This window comes from Heptranchias perlo, chromosome 3 (assembly GCF_035084215.1).
Source record: "Heptranchias perlo isolate sHepPer1 chromosome 3, sHepPer1.hap1, whole genome shotgun sequence".
NCBI classification, from domain to species: Eukaryota; Metazoa; Chordata; class Chondrichthyes; order Hexanchiformes; family Hexanchidae; genus Heptranchias; species Heptranchias perlo.
In genome coordinates this window covers 126781322-126796743 of record NC_090327.1, presented here as the reverse complement: position 1 = coordinate 126796743, position 15422 = coordinate 126781322, and the positions used below count along the sequence as shown (strand labels likewise).

Below are 15422 nucleotides of genomic sequence, written 5' to 3'. Positions count from 1 at the left end.
ATCCACCACCCTAAACATTCACTCCCTTCACCACCAGCGCACTGTGGCTGCAGTGTGTACCATCCACAGGATGCACTGCAGCAACTCGCCAAGGCTTCTTCAACAGCACCTCCCAAACCCACGACCTCTACCACCTAGAAGGACAACAGCAGCAGGCACATGGGAACAACACCACCTGCACGTTCCCCTCCAAGTCACACACCATCCCGACTTGGAAATATATCGCCGTTCCTTCATCGTCGCTGCGTCAAAATCCTGGAACTCCGTACCACGGATTGCAGCGGTTCAAGAAAGCGGCTCACCACCACCACCTTCTTAAGGGCAATTAGGGGTGGGCAATAAATACTGGCCTTGCCAGCGATGCCCACATCCCATGAATAATTTTTAAAAAAGCTTTCCCATTCTGTGCAGCCTTTGTGATCCAGAGGTGAGCTAACCTGCTCCCAGGCTCACACCAATGCTGTTCTGAAACCAACAACTGGCACCTGCATAAGACAGATTCAAAAGTCTTTTTGTCTCATTTGTCTACTTGTGGGGAAGTACCTGAATTGTAAAGGCAAAGTTGAAACCAGGAATTTTTTTTAAAAATTCAATCAAAAGAGTTTACTTGAACCATATAATAATGAATCTTAAATTAACCCCAAGAAATTATTTTGCACTTCTGGCTACATTACATTTGAGTGTATTTATCAGCTTTCAAAATTATTGAAAAAGGTGATAATGTACATTACATGGTAGAATTCTCCTGTCTTTAGAAAACACTACCTGCTACAGGAGATCCACTGGTACAGAGTGTTATTGGAATATAACAGAGCGACAACAGGCAACAATTGACCAGATGTAGCAAGAAAGCAGTCAGCAAAAATAACAGAGAGAATGAATAGAGGGATGTCGATTGTCAGTTGGCAAGTTCCTTGGTTTTTCAGTTCACCAAAAGTAATTTGGCCACCAGTTATGGAAATTTTCTAACATTACTGTTAATCTGAAACACCTCTGTATTTAGTAGCAACTTCCTGTAAATCTCATACGTGGAACATTATCTGGTCTGCAGCATGATGTGCAGGATTTGTCCAATATTATATTTAATTTAATTGTCTTTTGGCTGAAATCTCTCCTCCCAAAGGTGACGATTCTTACTGCAATATAGTTCCACAAATAACTGAAAGTTCTCCAGTACTTAGCCCAAGTTGCCATTCTTCATTTGCAAGCCCAGTGTTTGGCAGCATGCTATTTAACCATGCAAGGCATCACATAAGAATTGCTGGACAAAATAAAAAGACCAAGGTCCATCTAGTTCACCTTCTACCATCCTGGTAGTCACATGATACACCAATGATAATTATCAAACATCCACACATACACTTTCTAGCAGAGATCGCTGGATATGAATCAAGAGCAGAAGCCCTGGTTATTTTTCCCTCCCTAGCTCAGCAGTACAAAGACCATTTATAAAACCCCTACCATCACCCCAACTGAGACGCTAATTCAACAGAAACCAAAACATTTTGTGGGGGGGGATCTGGGTTAACACTAAACAAGGCAGTGCCTTTTTCTGCTTTTAGTGATTGGGAAACTATTTACTCAAATTATTTTTTTTAAATATGTGCTGTTGAATCCCAAGAAAACGGAGCTTTGAAATATGCAGACATCCGGGAATTTTGGTATTTAAATGTTCTGTCTTCTCTTCCCCCACTTCCACGGTTTTTCTTTTTAAAACAAAATATAAAAATAATTAAATCATGCAACTCGCTAACCTTGTGGGCTGCTAACGTAGCCACTCTTGGTGGAAACTTAATTAAAATCAGCAGTCAATCTCCTCAGAAAAGTTGTTTATGACTAGAAGTTAGTAAAAGAAGTGCATTATCACAAGGTTTGAGATCAACTTTTTATGGTACCACTGACCTACAAAGCAACCCCCAAACTTTAACTGTTCCAGCCAAGAAACTATTCCAAACTTGATCAACGCTATGATTCTGTTGAAGTATTGAAATTAAATTTTGCCACCTTCTCATTTGTGAAACTACTAGTTGCTTCTACCTTGCTTACACTGTACCCAAGGAATGAGAACAGCTGTGAATCAGAAAGAACCCTGACAATCACTATGGCCTTGTCCCAAACAGACCAAAACTGGAATCAAGGAAACCAGGGGAATGTTCTGGTCAAAAACAGAACATTTTGGAAATACACCGCAGACAAGGCAAGGCCATAGTTGGGTATAAAGCATGTCAGGATTCCTTCTGATTTCACGGCTATTCTGATTCCTTAGGAACAGTGTAACTAGGGTATAAGAAATTTGGTAGTTTCACAAATGAGTAGGTGGTGAAATTGATTCCAGCGGGCAACTCACCTGAAAAGGAGAAAAGGCAGGCTTTGGGGAGATTCTTTTCAGTTTTTCCATTGACTGACAGGCTTGCTGTGAATTTCCACCAAGCTGTATTTTTACTTCAGATTTATAGTATGCATAGTTTTTTCTTTTTGCATCTATACTGTTCTACCTGGTTTGCTCAGCAACAGCTGCAAGCCAATTTGGAAACTAGATTTCAGGCTGCATCGCACAATGACAAGCAGTGCCAAATCCAATGGATTGTTGCATGATTCTTTTTGGGATGACATGCACGTGACTGGCAGACTTTTGGATACACTTACATGAGCCTAGCCCAAACTTAAGAATCTTTGATACGGTAACTGTCCATCTCAAAAGATAATGATGTGCTTGCCAGAACAATTCAGGAACTTTGGCATGCTGCAACATCTCGAGTGGCTGAAGAGCCCAATTCTTGAGTGAAAGTCATTGCCACAGATGGTGCAGGCATAAATCACAGGGCCAGATCGACAGATCTGATTGAATGGCAGAACAGGCTCGAGGGGCTGAATGGCCTACTCCTGTTCCTATGTTCCTCGATGATGAAGCCCGTGCAGTATTAACTCTTGAAGCCTGATGTGCTTTCTTCTTTTCTCTCTCTCTCTCAGCCAGCTTTCTTCAGCCTCTTTGGCTCCCCGATAAAACACAGCCCTCCAGAGTGGCCTGATGTGAGCTGCATCTTCCCAGCTTGTGATATCGATGCTAAACGTTTTTAAGTCCCACTTGCGAACGTCTTTAAACCTGAGCCTCGGTCGGCCCAGCGGCCTCGAAGCATCTTCAAGTTTTCCATACAAAACATCTTTTGGAATACACCCATCTTGCAGCCGATATGGGCGACAAAGCCACGGGTGGCATCTGTGTTTGACAAAAGTTATTAGACTTGGCAACTTAGCTTCCTCAAGTACTACGGTGTCAGGAACTTTGTCTTCCCACTTGATATTTAGAATACAGCGGAGACAGCGGATGTGGAAAGAGTTTAGTTTTCTCTCATGCCTGCTGTAGGTGGTCCAGGTCTCGCTCCTGTACATCAGCGTGCTCAGAATGCATGATTCCCGGGCCCGTATCTTGGTGTTCAATATCAATTTCCTATTATTCCACACGCGATTCGTCATTTGGCTAAACGTGATTGCTGCCTTTCCAATGCGAGTTTAGCTCATCATCTAGAGATAAGTTAACCGATACAGTTGATCCTAGGCAGCTGAACTTGTGTACAACTCCTAGCCTGGTGTTAGTTATTGAAACTTATAGTGCAGTCAACACACCCCAAGAATTTTGGACTGATGAAAATAGAGCCATCCAAGATTCTAGCACCAAAACTCAAAAGTTTCAGTGGGTAGCACTCTCGCCTCAGAGACAGAAGGTTGTGGGTTCAAGTCCCACACCAAAGACTTGAGCACAAAATCTAGGCTGACATTGCAGTGCAGTACTGAGGGAGTGCTGTAATGTTGGAGGTGCCGTCTTTCGGATGAGACGTTAAACCGAGGTTCCGTCTGCCCTCTCAGGTGGACGTAAAAGATCACATGCCATTATTCTGAAGAAAAGCAGGGGCGTTCTCCCTGGTGTCCTTTACAATATTTATCCCTCAACCAACATCACTTAAAAAGATTATCTGGTCATTATCTCATTGCTGTTTGTGGGACCTTGTTGTACACAAATTGGCTGCTGCATTTCCTACATTATAACAGTGACTACATTGGCTGTAAAGCGCTTTGGGATGGTCCGAGGTCGTGAAAGACGCTATATAAATTCAAGTTCTTTCTTTTCCTTTAAACGTGAAGCAACCCTGATAAACCATTTCCATCATAATTAAGCAAGGCTTTGACAATTTATGGAACTGGATACAATCGCATTTTAGTTTTACTTTACAATTCCTTTTTGAGCAATACTCGTCCGAATCCATTCTGTAGTCAACACGCGAGTTTATAGCTGTAGGAGGACAATGAACCGGTCCCAAAAATCACCTGTCCGACAACCACTGTAAAACAGTTGGCCTTCCACTTTCGAGACCAACCTACGGCAGTCTCTGACACAAGCAGATCTCACAAAAATATGTTGACAGCTTGATTCCACAAATGAAATTCCCACTATCGTCAGGGGACACCATTAAAAATGTTTTTCAATTATATCTGTTCAAACTGAATTACATACTGACAGTATACAAACAGAAAGCGTACACTGAGTGGCATAAATGGAAGACCTCCATCGAATCTGCCAATCCCAGCTTATACCACCAGATCTTAACATAAACACAACACAGGCAACACTGTGCCAAGAATACTGATCTACTGAAATTTACTTCTAAGAGTGTGAACAACACAATGGACCAGAACTTGCCCAGAGCAGCATGGCAACGATCACTGCAGTTCCTGCGAATTAAATTTACAAATGCACTTACTGCGGGCTCCGAGGTGTCGACTTGCGTGATTTTGAAGTTTTAAAAAAAGGTGCGCGATCAACCCAGCCTCTGAGCAGGGTAAGTCGATGCGCATGGAACAGTCTGTGAGAACGGAAGACATGCCCACAAAATCTGTCAGGAAGAGAAGTCACACCCACAAGCATTTAAAGTAATATTCTGGAAGTCATCGCAAATTTTAAAAAAAAATCTTTTTTATAAAAAGCCAAAGAAATAATTGAATTAAATTAAAGAGACAGAAGGGAATAGTAAAAAAAACCTTTTTAATTTTTAATTTTTTTTAATGGCCAAAAACTATTAAAATAAGGAGTAATATGAGACTCTATATTTTTAAAATGTAATTTTTAGTTGATTGGCAGTCATTAAGAGTTATCACGCTTTTAAAAATTAGCTTAGACCTGGTATTTTTCAGCGTATCTTTTGCTGGCGTAATTAGTTACTTTCTAGCTGGGTGGATGAGCAAGTTTGCGAATTTTCAATGATTTCAATGATTGTAGACTGCAATGATCCTTTAATTCGCAGCTGTCAAATCACCAGCAAACCAATAAGTGCAAGTTCACGATTTCCGGGTTTTAGTGCGCATGTGCAAATGCGTGAGCTTGCTCCTTCGATTCACCATTAAAAACAGTGAGCCCTGCTGAGGTACTCCGTTATTTCGGGAGCAATTTCTGGCCCAGAGTTAACTGATCAAAGATGGAGGGCTCCAACTCAGCATTGGTCAGAGACCAAAGGATTCAGCAAAACCACTAAATGCTTACTGGACTCTCACAAGCCGAAAGTTATCCTACTGACCCATTACAAACTGCCCCAAAACATACATGTCTGAGGGTTCAGCAAGAAAATGTTTAAATAGTTATGCTGACAGCCCAATATTTAAATACATTGTGGATCAGAGACATCTGTCAGCTACTGATCCGTTGCCTGAGTTGTCATCACTGTACAATTAAACACTTGGAAATTAAACAGGGCAAATATGTGAGGGCAAGGCTGGATGGCATCTATTTTAATGCAAGGAGTCTTGCGAATAAGGTGGATGAACTGAAGGTGTTGATAAACACATGGGAGTATGATATTGTTACTGTCACAGAGACATGGTTGAGGGAGGGGCAAGACTGGCAGCTCAATATTCCGGGGTACAGAATCTTCAGGCGAGACAGAGGGGGAGGTATAAGAGGAGGGGGGGGTCGCAATATTAATTAAAGAATCAATTACTGCCATAAGGAGGGATGATATATTAGCAGGTTCCTCTAATGAGGCCATATGGGTGGAGCTTAAAAACAAAAAGGGGGCAAGCACTTTGATGGGAGTGTACTATAGGCCCCCAAACAGTCAGGGGGAGATAGAGGAACAGATATGTAGGCAAATCTCAGAAAATTGTGCAAATAATAGGGTAATAATAGTGGGGGATTTCAACTTCCCCAATATTAACTGGGATACTCAGAGTGTAAAAGGCTTAGAGGGTACAAAATTCTTAACGTGCATCCAGGAGAGCTTTTTGAGCCAGCATGTAGAAAGTCCTACAAGAGAGGGGGCGGTACTGGACCTAATTCTAGGGAATGTGGCCGGCCAAGTGGAAGAAGTGCTAGTAGGTGAGCACTTTGGTGACAGTGACCATAATTCGGTGAGATTTAAGGTGGTCATGGAAAAGGACAGGGAGGGGCCGGAAATAAAGGTTCTAAATTGGGGGAAGGCCGATTTTAATAGGATAAGGCAGGATCTGGCCAAAATGGACTGGGATCAGCTGCTTGTAGGAAAATCCGCATCGGAGCAATGGGAGTTTTTCAGAAGGGAGATTGAGACCATACAATGGCAACATGTTCCCGTAAAGGTCAAGGGTGGTTCCAAGAACTCCAGGGAACCTTGGATGTCAGGGGATATACGAGAATGGATTAGGAAAAAAAGGAGGGCTTTTGGCAGATACAAAAGGCTAAAGACGGAGGAAGCCCTAGAGGAGTACAAAAAGTGCAGGGGGATACTTAAAAAAGAAATTAGGAGATCAAGGAGGGGCCATGAAATAACACTGGCGAGCAAAATAAAGGAAAATCCTAAGATGTTTTATAAGTATATTAAGGGTAAGAGGATGACTAGGGAAAAAATAGGGCCCATTAGGGACAAAAATGGCAATCTGTGTGTGGAGCCGGCAGATGTAGGAGGGGTTCTAAATGAATTTTTTGCATCTGTTTTCACTATGGAGAAGGACGATGTAGACATAGAAATACGGCAGGGGGACTGTGATATACTCGAACATATTAACATCGAGCGGGAGGAGGTATTGGCGGTTTTAGCAGGCCTAAAAATGGATAAATCCCCAGGCCAGGACGAAATGTATCCCAGGCTACTGTGTGAGGCAAAGGAGGAGATTGCGGGGGCTCTGACACATATATTCAGAACCTCTCTGGCCACCGGGGATGTGCCAGAGGACTGGAGAACCGCTAATGTAATACCATTATTCAAGAAGGGGAGTAGGGAAAAACCGTGGAACTACAGGCCAGTGAGCCTAACATCAGTGGTAGGAAAATTATTGGAAAAAATTCTGAAGGACAAAATTAGTCTCCACTTGGAGAAGCAAGGATTAATCAGGGATAGTCAACATGGCTTTGTCAAGGGAAGATCATGTCTGACTAATTTGATTGAATTTTTTGAGGGGGTGACTAGGCGTGTGGATGAGGGTAACGCAGTGGATGTGGTATACATGGATTTCAGTAAGGCCTTCGATAAAGTCCCCCACAGGAGACTGGTCAAGAAGGTACGAGCCCATGGAATCCAGGGTGCCTTGGCACTTTGGATACAAAACTGGCTCAGTGGCAGAAGGCAGAGGGTGATGGTCGAAGGTTGTTTTTGTGACTGGAAGCCTGTGGCCAGTGGGGTACCACAGGGATCGGTGCTGGGTCCCTTGCTGTTTGTGGTCTACATTAATGACTTGGATATGAATGTAAAAGGTATGATCAGTAAGTTCGCTGATGATACAAAGATTGGTAGGGTGGTAAATAGCGAGGAGGATAGCCTCAGTCTGCAGGACGATATAGATGGGTTGGTCAGATGGGCGGAACAGTGGCAAATGGAATTTAACCCGGAAAAGTGCGAGGTGATGCACTTTGGAGGGACTAACAAGGCAAGGGAATACACAATGAATGGGAGGACCCTAGGCAAGACAGAGGGTCAGAGGGATCTTGGTGTGCAAGTTCACAGATCCCTGAAGGCGGCGGAACAGGTAGATAAGGTGGTAAAGAAGGCATATGGGATACTTGCCTTTATTAGCCGAGGCATAGAATATAAGAGCAAGGAGGTTATGATGGAGCTGTATAAAACACTGGTTAGGCCACAGCTGAAGTACTGTGTGCAGTTCTGGTCGCCACACTACAGGAAGGATGTGATCGCTTTGGAGAGGGTGCAGAGGAGATTCACCAGGATGTTACCAGGGCTGGAGCGCTTCAGCTATGAAGAGAGACTGGGAAGATTGGGTTTGTTTTCCTTGGAGCAGAGGAGGCTGAGGGGGGACATGATTGAGGTGTACAAAATTATGAGGGGCACAGATAGGATGGATACTAAGGAGCTTTTTCCCTTCGTTGAGGGTTCTATAACAAGGGGACATAGATTCAAGGTAAAAGGCGGGAGGTTTAGAGGGGATTTGAGAAAGAACTTTTTCACCCAGAGGGTGGTTGGAGTCTGGAACTCACTGCCTGAAAGGGTTGTGGAGGCAGGAACCCTCACAACATTCAAGAAGCATTTGGATGAGCACTTGAAATGCCATAGCATACAAGGCTACGGACCAAATGCTGGAATATGGGATTAGAGTAGACAGGGCTGATGGCCGGCGCGGACACGATGGGCCGAAGGGCCTCTATCCGTGCTGTATAACTCTATGACTCTATGACTAAACTATGCATTTGATGTTGCCAGTATTTAAGAATTTTTTTTTAACAGTATTTGTTAAACATAGTTTAGGTGGTGCAACAGGTTAGTTTAATGACGTGCCATTGTGCATTCCCATGACTTCCCCAAGACAAGACATGGGTTGAGATCAATCTGCAATTGGTACAGAATAGCTGCTGGACATGCTTACCTAACAATCATCCGACTTGAAATAAATAATTAATTGTGTGAAGTGCTTTGAGTGTTTTAACATGAAAGGTCTATTCCTAATAATTGGAAGTTGTTTCTGCTTTTTAAAAAAAATCTGAATTATCCAATAATTTGAATTAAACAAGAGAAAACACATTGGGAATTTAGTGCTGAAAAATTTTGAATTGTCAAATAATTTGAATGAAGCATCTTTGAATTGAGTAGACTGCATATAAATGGTAGTGTATTTTAACATCCATTACTGCATTTTTGTACTATTTTTAAACCATGTGAAGAGTACAGCAATAATGTAATTTCAAGTGATAAACAGAAGATAGTGGTTAGGATGAACTTGCAATTGTATTGTTTCTGGTTGGTGTTAACCTTAACTAACCAATTTATACATAACCAAAATGTTTACAAATATCAGCACTTAGTCTTTGTTTAAGAAGAAAGCTATAATTTACATACAACCATTTCCAGCTTAAAGCAATACCTAACAGTCCCATGATGATGTGAAAATCTCACCAAGATAATTTATGTCCCATTGGGACATTTGTTTCAATACTCATTATGTAACCTATTTACGTACACTCCCACGTGTGGGAGAGGGATGACAAACACTTTGTGATGGAGAGTGCTTTGTCAAGAATGTCATTATCGTTTACTTGATCATTGAAAATAATACATATCTTGGATGGATTACCAAGCAGTAACCTCATCAAGGGATCGAGGTAATGACAAACTCGAAAAGCGATCCTTCAGTAGTTTATAGCAATCTGCTGAACCCCAGAATTAAAGAAATGCAAAAAAAAGAGAGAGAGAGAGACGCAAAAAGAATTAAAGGGAGAGGAGAGAAGATAAAGAGAGACACAGAAGCAGTACTTCAGTGTAGTACTGAGGGTGTGGTGCATTGTCTTTCGGATGAGACGTTAAACCGAGGCCCCATCTGCCCCCTCAGGTGGACGTAAAAGATCCCATGGCACTATTTCAAAGAAGGACAGAGGAGTTCTCCCCAGTGTCCTGGCCAGTATTTATCTCTCAACCAATATTACTAAAAACAAATAATCTGGTCATTATCTCATTGCTGTTTGTAGGACCTAGCTGTGTGCAAATTGGCTTCCAAGTTTTTTGACACTACAACAGTGACTACACTATATTGGATTTGGGATGTCCTATGGTCATGAAAGATGCTACATAAATGCAAGATCTTTCTTTCCTTAGAAGAGAGTCAGCAATATGTAGACAGCAAAGACAGATAAGAGAGTGACCATATTCTCCAACATACCATGTGCAACACTATAGAAGATCAACTAGTAATATATAAAAGTCTTGAGTATAGCGTGCATTCACACCTGTCTCTTCACACTTATATCCGTCACTTTATAGGTAGGCTCGAAGAACTGAAGAGGCAGGGAATGTACAAATCAAAAGCAAAGAAACCAGCTAGAAAAATTAGTGACCCTGATCTTGTGCGCTACATTGCCCATTGTTAGAAAACAGCGTATCCTCCAACTCATCATGAGCAACTCCATGGGACTCCTGCTAATTATAGTCAAATACATAAAACCGCAAACCAACAGATCCACAAATCCAATTTGTACTTTTAAAAAATTCATGTATCCTTTAGCATAGTATAGTCAATGCTATGCAGGCTTTTTTCTTGTTAATAACACCAAACATTCTGCACTGCTTTCAACTTTGCAATGATGCAAAATGCAGTGCCACTAAAGCCTGAAGTCACCTGAAATCAAAGCAGGCACCTTTAAGGAAGTAATTTCACACCGCTTTGGCTGTGTAACAGCTGCAATGTAATGGCAAGTGATTTGAAGCAAAGTTTAAATTTTTCTAAGCAGTCTCTCAAACTTTAATTTTAATATTAACATTAACAGAGAGCCAACTATCCCAATGGCCCTTTGTTAACATTACAACGTAACTACAACTTGGCTGACACTTGGTTGGCAGTAGGTGAAGCAGGCAGGCACAAGCAGAGCTCATTTTCCTGGATCAGAGTCTACATTTTACATCAAGTCTGCCAGCCCCATATTGATCGAAGCATAACAGTGGGTAAGTGGGGTAAAAAAAGAGTTTTGCTTCTAGTAACCACAACTGTTATGTTTAAATCAATATGAAACTGGCAGGTTCTGCATCACTCTATTTTGGTATTAAAGTGAAAGTTTAAGCAATTTTTAGACAGTCAATTGGGACTGCCCAGAAACATTTTAAACTTTGCTTTAAGTCGGTTGCCAAGGCAGTAAAATTAAGGGTTAAAAATGCTATTCTGTTCGATTACACTAGAGTTTCAACAATTACCTTACATCAAACTTTACTAACACCCAAAGCAAAAGGTGGATGCCAATTAACTCCCATCATAACCGTTGACCTGCTATGACAGTAACTCTACAATATCCTACCGCAGGGACAGAGTTCAAAAATACATCAACATGACAAGAAACGCCTCGGGTGCCAACCACGAGTAGAAGCACCAATATCAGCTGTAAGATCACCTGTCTTTCTACAGATTACCATGCTCAACGCAAGTTTATCATTTTTTTAAAAGTAGCAATGAATCTATACTGTACCAATCACGTGTCTAGTCTATTTCCCGTCACTTCACCTCACAACAGATGTTTCTCAAATAAATCTAAATCGTCTCAAGCACGATAAGAATGCACTCATGCATCATGTGAAAAGCAAAACCGCGCAAATTTCACACTTCCCCCCCACCTCCAAAAAAAACCCCCAATATTATACTCGTCATCTCACAGAAGAAACACACCCCCTTCCTCCAGCAATCAGCACAGGTTTTGCAAAAACTGTCCTTGCTTCTTGAAGTGCCCTGCAAATGGTTCTCTCTCCCCGCCAATCCATCCCCGGGCTACATTCCATTCCATTGTAACCCCCGTTCTATTGCGTCCCATCCAATTGTGACGAGTTCTGTTCTGTCCTGTCCCCCCCCCCCCGCGCCCGCCCGCCAGCCACTCTATCCCCGGGCTACATTCCATTCCATTGTAACTCTCGTTCTATCCCATTGTAACGCGTTGTGTTCCGTTCCGTTGTGCCCGCCGCTCCATCCCCGGGCTACATTCCATTCCATTGTAACCCCCGTTCTATTGCGTTCCATCCCATTGTGACGCGTTGAGTTCTCCCTCTCCTCAATGACTGTCTCGCTCTTACCCGCTCGGCACCACTTGGCCCGGTTGCCAACACAGCTCCTTCACCACACCGGCCCGGTCCGACTTCACCCGCTTCTCCTGCGGCCGAGACCGGGGCCTTTCGCGTTCGGCGCCGCTGTCTTGCTCCACGGGGATGCAGTGAGCCAGCACCGTGCCTATTTGCACCGGCCAACCCACTTTCACGCTCCATTCCAGCAGCCGCAAAGGTCTGGAGCCCGGGGCCGACACTTCCAGCACGGCCCGAGCTGCAGCTCCAGTTCCAATTGCAGCCCCGGCCGCCGGGCCATCCTGGCCCTGGTCCTGATCTTGGTCCCGGTCCGACTCCCCCGCCTCCGCCAACGCCGCCATCTTCTAACCGCTGGGAAAAAGGGGAGACGAAATGATTTTTTTTCAAAAAAAAATCCTCAGCCTGCAGCCACGGAAATATTCAAAGGCAGAAGTGCAATAAAAGGTTCACTCTTCCCGCCTGTAAACAGGAAATAATACACCCGGAGCCCGCACAGGGAACTTCCGGTACACATGCAGGGATCTTACAGTACGTGTTCCGACCACACTGTCCCATTGCACACAAGAAGGCATCTGTGCAAACTATTATTTCACAGCGTGTGCCTGTGTCTGCAGCAGATTTATACATAAGCATCGACTTGACTGTGCTGCATAAATATGTAGCCTGTCATTGCATCCTAGAGAGCTGACCCAACAGCTTCAATAAAGCTGACAACAGTCCCCCATTGGGAATTTAGTGCTGAAAAATACAGGCCTAAATTATTACAACGTGAAAAAGAAGAGTTAGGCTGAAAGTGCATTTGGACCTGTACTTGTCATGTGGACATTTGGTGTGTCTCCAGGAATGAAAGATTAATCTCCTGAACACTGCCGAGAGCAGCCAGGGGGAAAAATCATAGGGGCATTGGAATAAAATGTCTTTTTTGTGTCCTTTGAACACTTTCATTTATTAGTTATAAAAATATTGTAGATGGGGAAAAAGCCGATTTGACTTGGTGGGACTGTTGGAGGTGGAGGTCATGTGATGAAACCTCCAGGAATACGTCCAACCAGAGTTGGCAAGCCTAAGCTGCGTGCGGACCCAATGTTTTATTTTTATTGTAGGAGAAAAGCAAACTTGCATAAAAGCACATTTTGTAGCGCTGCTGGATTTTAAACTTAGCGTAAGGTGATGAGAATGGTATGAGGTTTATCTTCAAAGGAGACCTGAGGATATCCCCCTAAAAATTTTGGTTTTGACACTTTATTTGGTGCATTTTATTTTTGACATTTTGGAGCCAACTGTAATCCTGCCTTTCAAACTAAAAAAAATTCCCCCAGAAGGGTTGAAAATATTTTAACTATGAAAATAAAATTCATTTTAGGGACTTTAATACAATTTTAAAGGGTCCAGTAAACCTGACTGCAGCATGTTAATTTATGATCTGAAATCTTTACAACACATGCCTGCAATAACCCCAAGCAGTAGCGCACACTACATGCACAAAACAAACAGGCTCATTATCTCACCTGTTGCTGTCCCTGTCCCGAACCCACTGACAGTCCAGAGGCAGACACAAGATTACATTAATTAAGGGTATGCTGATTTTTAACTGTTTTAAATAAACAGCTTTTATTTTTATTAACTTGAGGAGGGTTCTAGGGTGAGGTCGTATCATTGAACCAAAACCTTAAAACCAAATTCCGAATGAAGGGTCACATCCAAACATTAACCTGTCTCTTCCTGCTGTGCATTTCAACCATTTTCTAATATGAGGTCAGAAATTACAGTTAGTGATAATAGTGGACGAATGCTTAACACGCTGGTATGACTTTTCTCTGTCTGCTCTTTTAACAGAGGGGTTAGCCAGTTTAAAATAAATGGGTTAATGCTTCCATTAAAATAGCAAATGGAGGAAAGTCATTAAACAACAACAACAACAATTTGCATTGATATAGCACCTTTAACATACCAAAACATCAGCTATTATCACCAACAGTAATTTATAGCATATATTGCTCTTTTGATTCTGCCAAAAAGGTTTATTTTCTTGTAATAGAAATACAAACTATTGCACACTGCAATCATTTAAGCAAAATGCATAAAAATATGGTTTGTAGGAATGGGAGTTGGATTTTGTGCTCTCAGGTGGATCTGACTGACTGCTTCCAGTCTGGAGCTTGCAATCTATTATTAGATTACTCAATATTATTAATGCCAATCCTCACATTTCCCCTTGGATGTTGACTGCTTTAATGCAAATATTGTGGGCTCAATCTCGAGTGATGACACAGTAACAGTGAGTGTAAAAAAAAATCTTTTTCAAAGTTCCAGAACATAGCTGCACACTACAACCCACCTACAAACAGACCAAATGTCCATATCATACATCGTAACAATACACCGCAGTAAAACCCTAAATATGGGGATCTCAGAATAATCCTTTAAATTACCTAAAACCCATCCCCATTCCAACCCCATTGTCTCTTTTATTTCCACAGCCTGACAATTCTACAAGTACCGAGACAGGAATACTCAAATAAAGTTAATTAGCATATTCACAGCAGGAAGAACCTTCTTATCTGAAAAAACCTTCTGCAACTAGTTTTGAAAAAAATAGACCTACATATTTATTTTTTTATTCATTCATGGGATGTGGGCGTCATTGCCAAGACCAGCATTTATTGCCCATCCCTAATTGCCCTTGAGAAGGTGGTGGTGAGCCGCCTTTTTGAACCGCTGCAGTCTGTGTGGTGAAGATTCTTCCACAGTGTTGTTAGGTAGGGAGTTCCAGGATTTTGACCCAGCAACGATGAAGGAACGGCGATATATTTCCAAGTCAGGATGGTGTGTGACTTGGAGGGCAACGTGCAGGTGGTGGTGTTCCCATGCGCCTGCTGCCCTTGTCCTTCTAGGTGGTAGAGGTCACGGGTTTGGAAGGTGCTGTGGAAGAAACCTTGGCGAGTTGCTGCAGTGCATCCTGTAGATGGTACACACTGCAACCAGGGTGCGCCGGTGGTGGAGGGAGTGAATGTTTAAGGTGGTGGATGGGGTGCCAATCAAGTGAGCTACTTTGTCCTGGATGGTGTCGAGCCTCTTGAGTGTTGTTGGAGCTGCACTCATCCAGGCAAGTGGAGAGTATTCCATCACACTCCTGACTTGTGCCTTGTAGATGGTGGAAAGGCTTCTGGGTCTTGCTGCATGTGGGCGCAGACTGCTTCATTATTTGAGGGGATGCGAACGGAGATGAACACTGTGCAGTCATCAGCGAACATCCCCATTTCTGAACGTATGATGGAGGGAAGGTCATTGATGAAGCAGCTGAAGATGGTTGGGCCTAAGACACTGCCCTGAGGAACTCCTGCAGCAATGCCCAGGGGCTGAGATGATTGGCCTCCAACAACCACTACCATCTTCCTTTGT

The 15422-nt window shown here is 42.8% G+C and overlaps 1 protein-coding gene across 2 annotated transcripts in view; it reads right to left on the bottom strand.

The window, feature by feature from the left end:
- The window catches only part of ctdp1 (CTD (carboxy-terminal domain, RNA polymerase II, polypeptide A) phosphatase, subunit 1), a 285855-nt gene extending 273317 nt beyond the window's left edge, over window positions 1–12538 (bottom strand). Inside the window, exon 1 of one of the 2 annotated variants that reach the window (XM_067981952.1) lies at window positions 12015–12538. In XM_067981952.1, the coding sequence (XP_067838053.1) occupies window positions 12015–12361 (347 nt within the window). In that variant the 5' untranslated portion in view covers window positions 12362–12538. The remainder of the gene's footprint in view (window positions 1–12014) is intronic. The other variant, XM_067981951.1, reaches the window with a different exon arrangement.
- Window positions 12539–15422: the final 2884 nt, after the last annotated feature.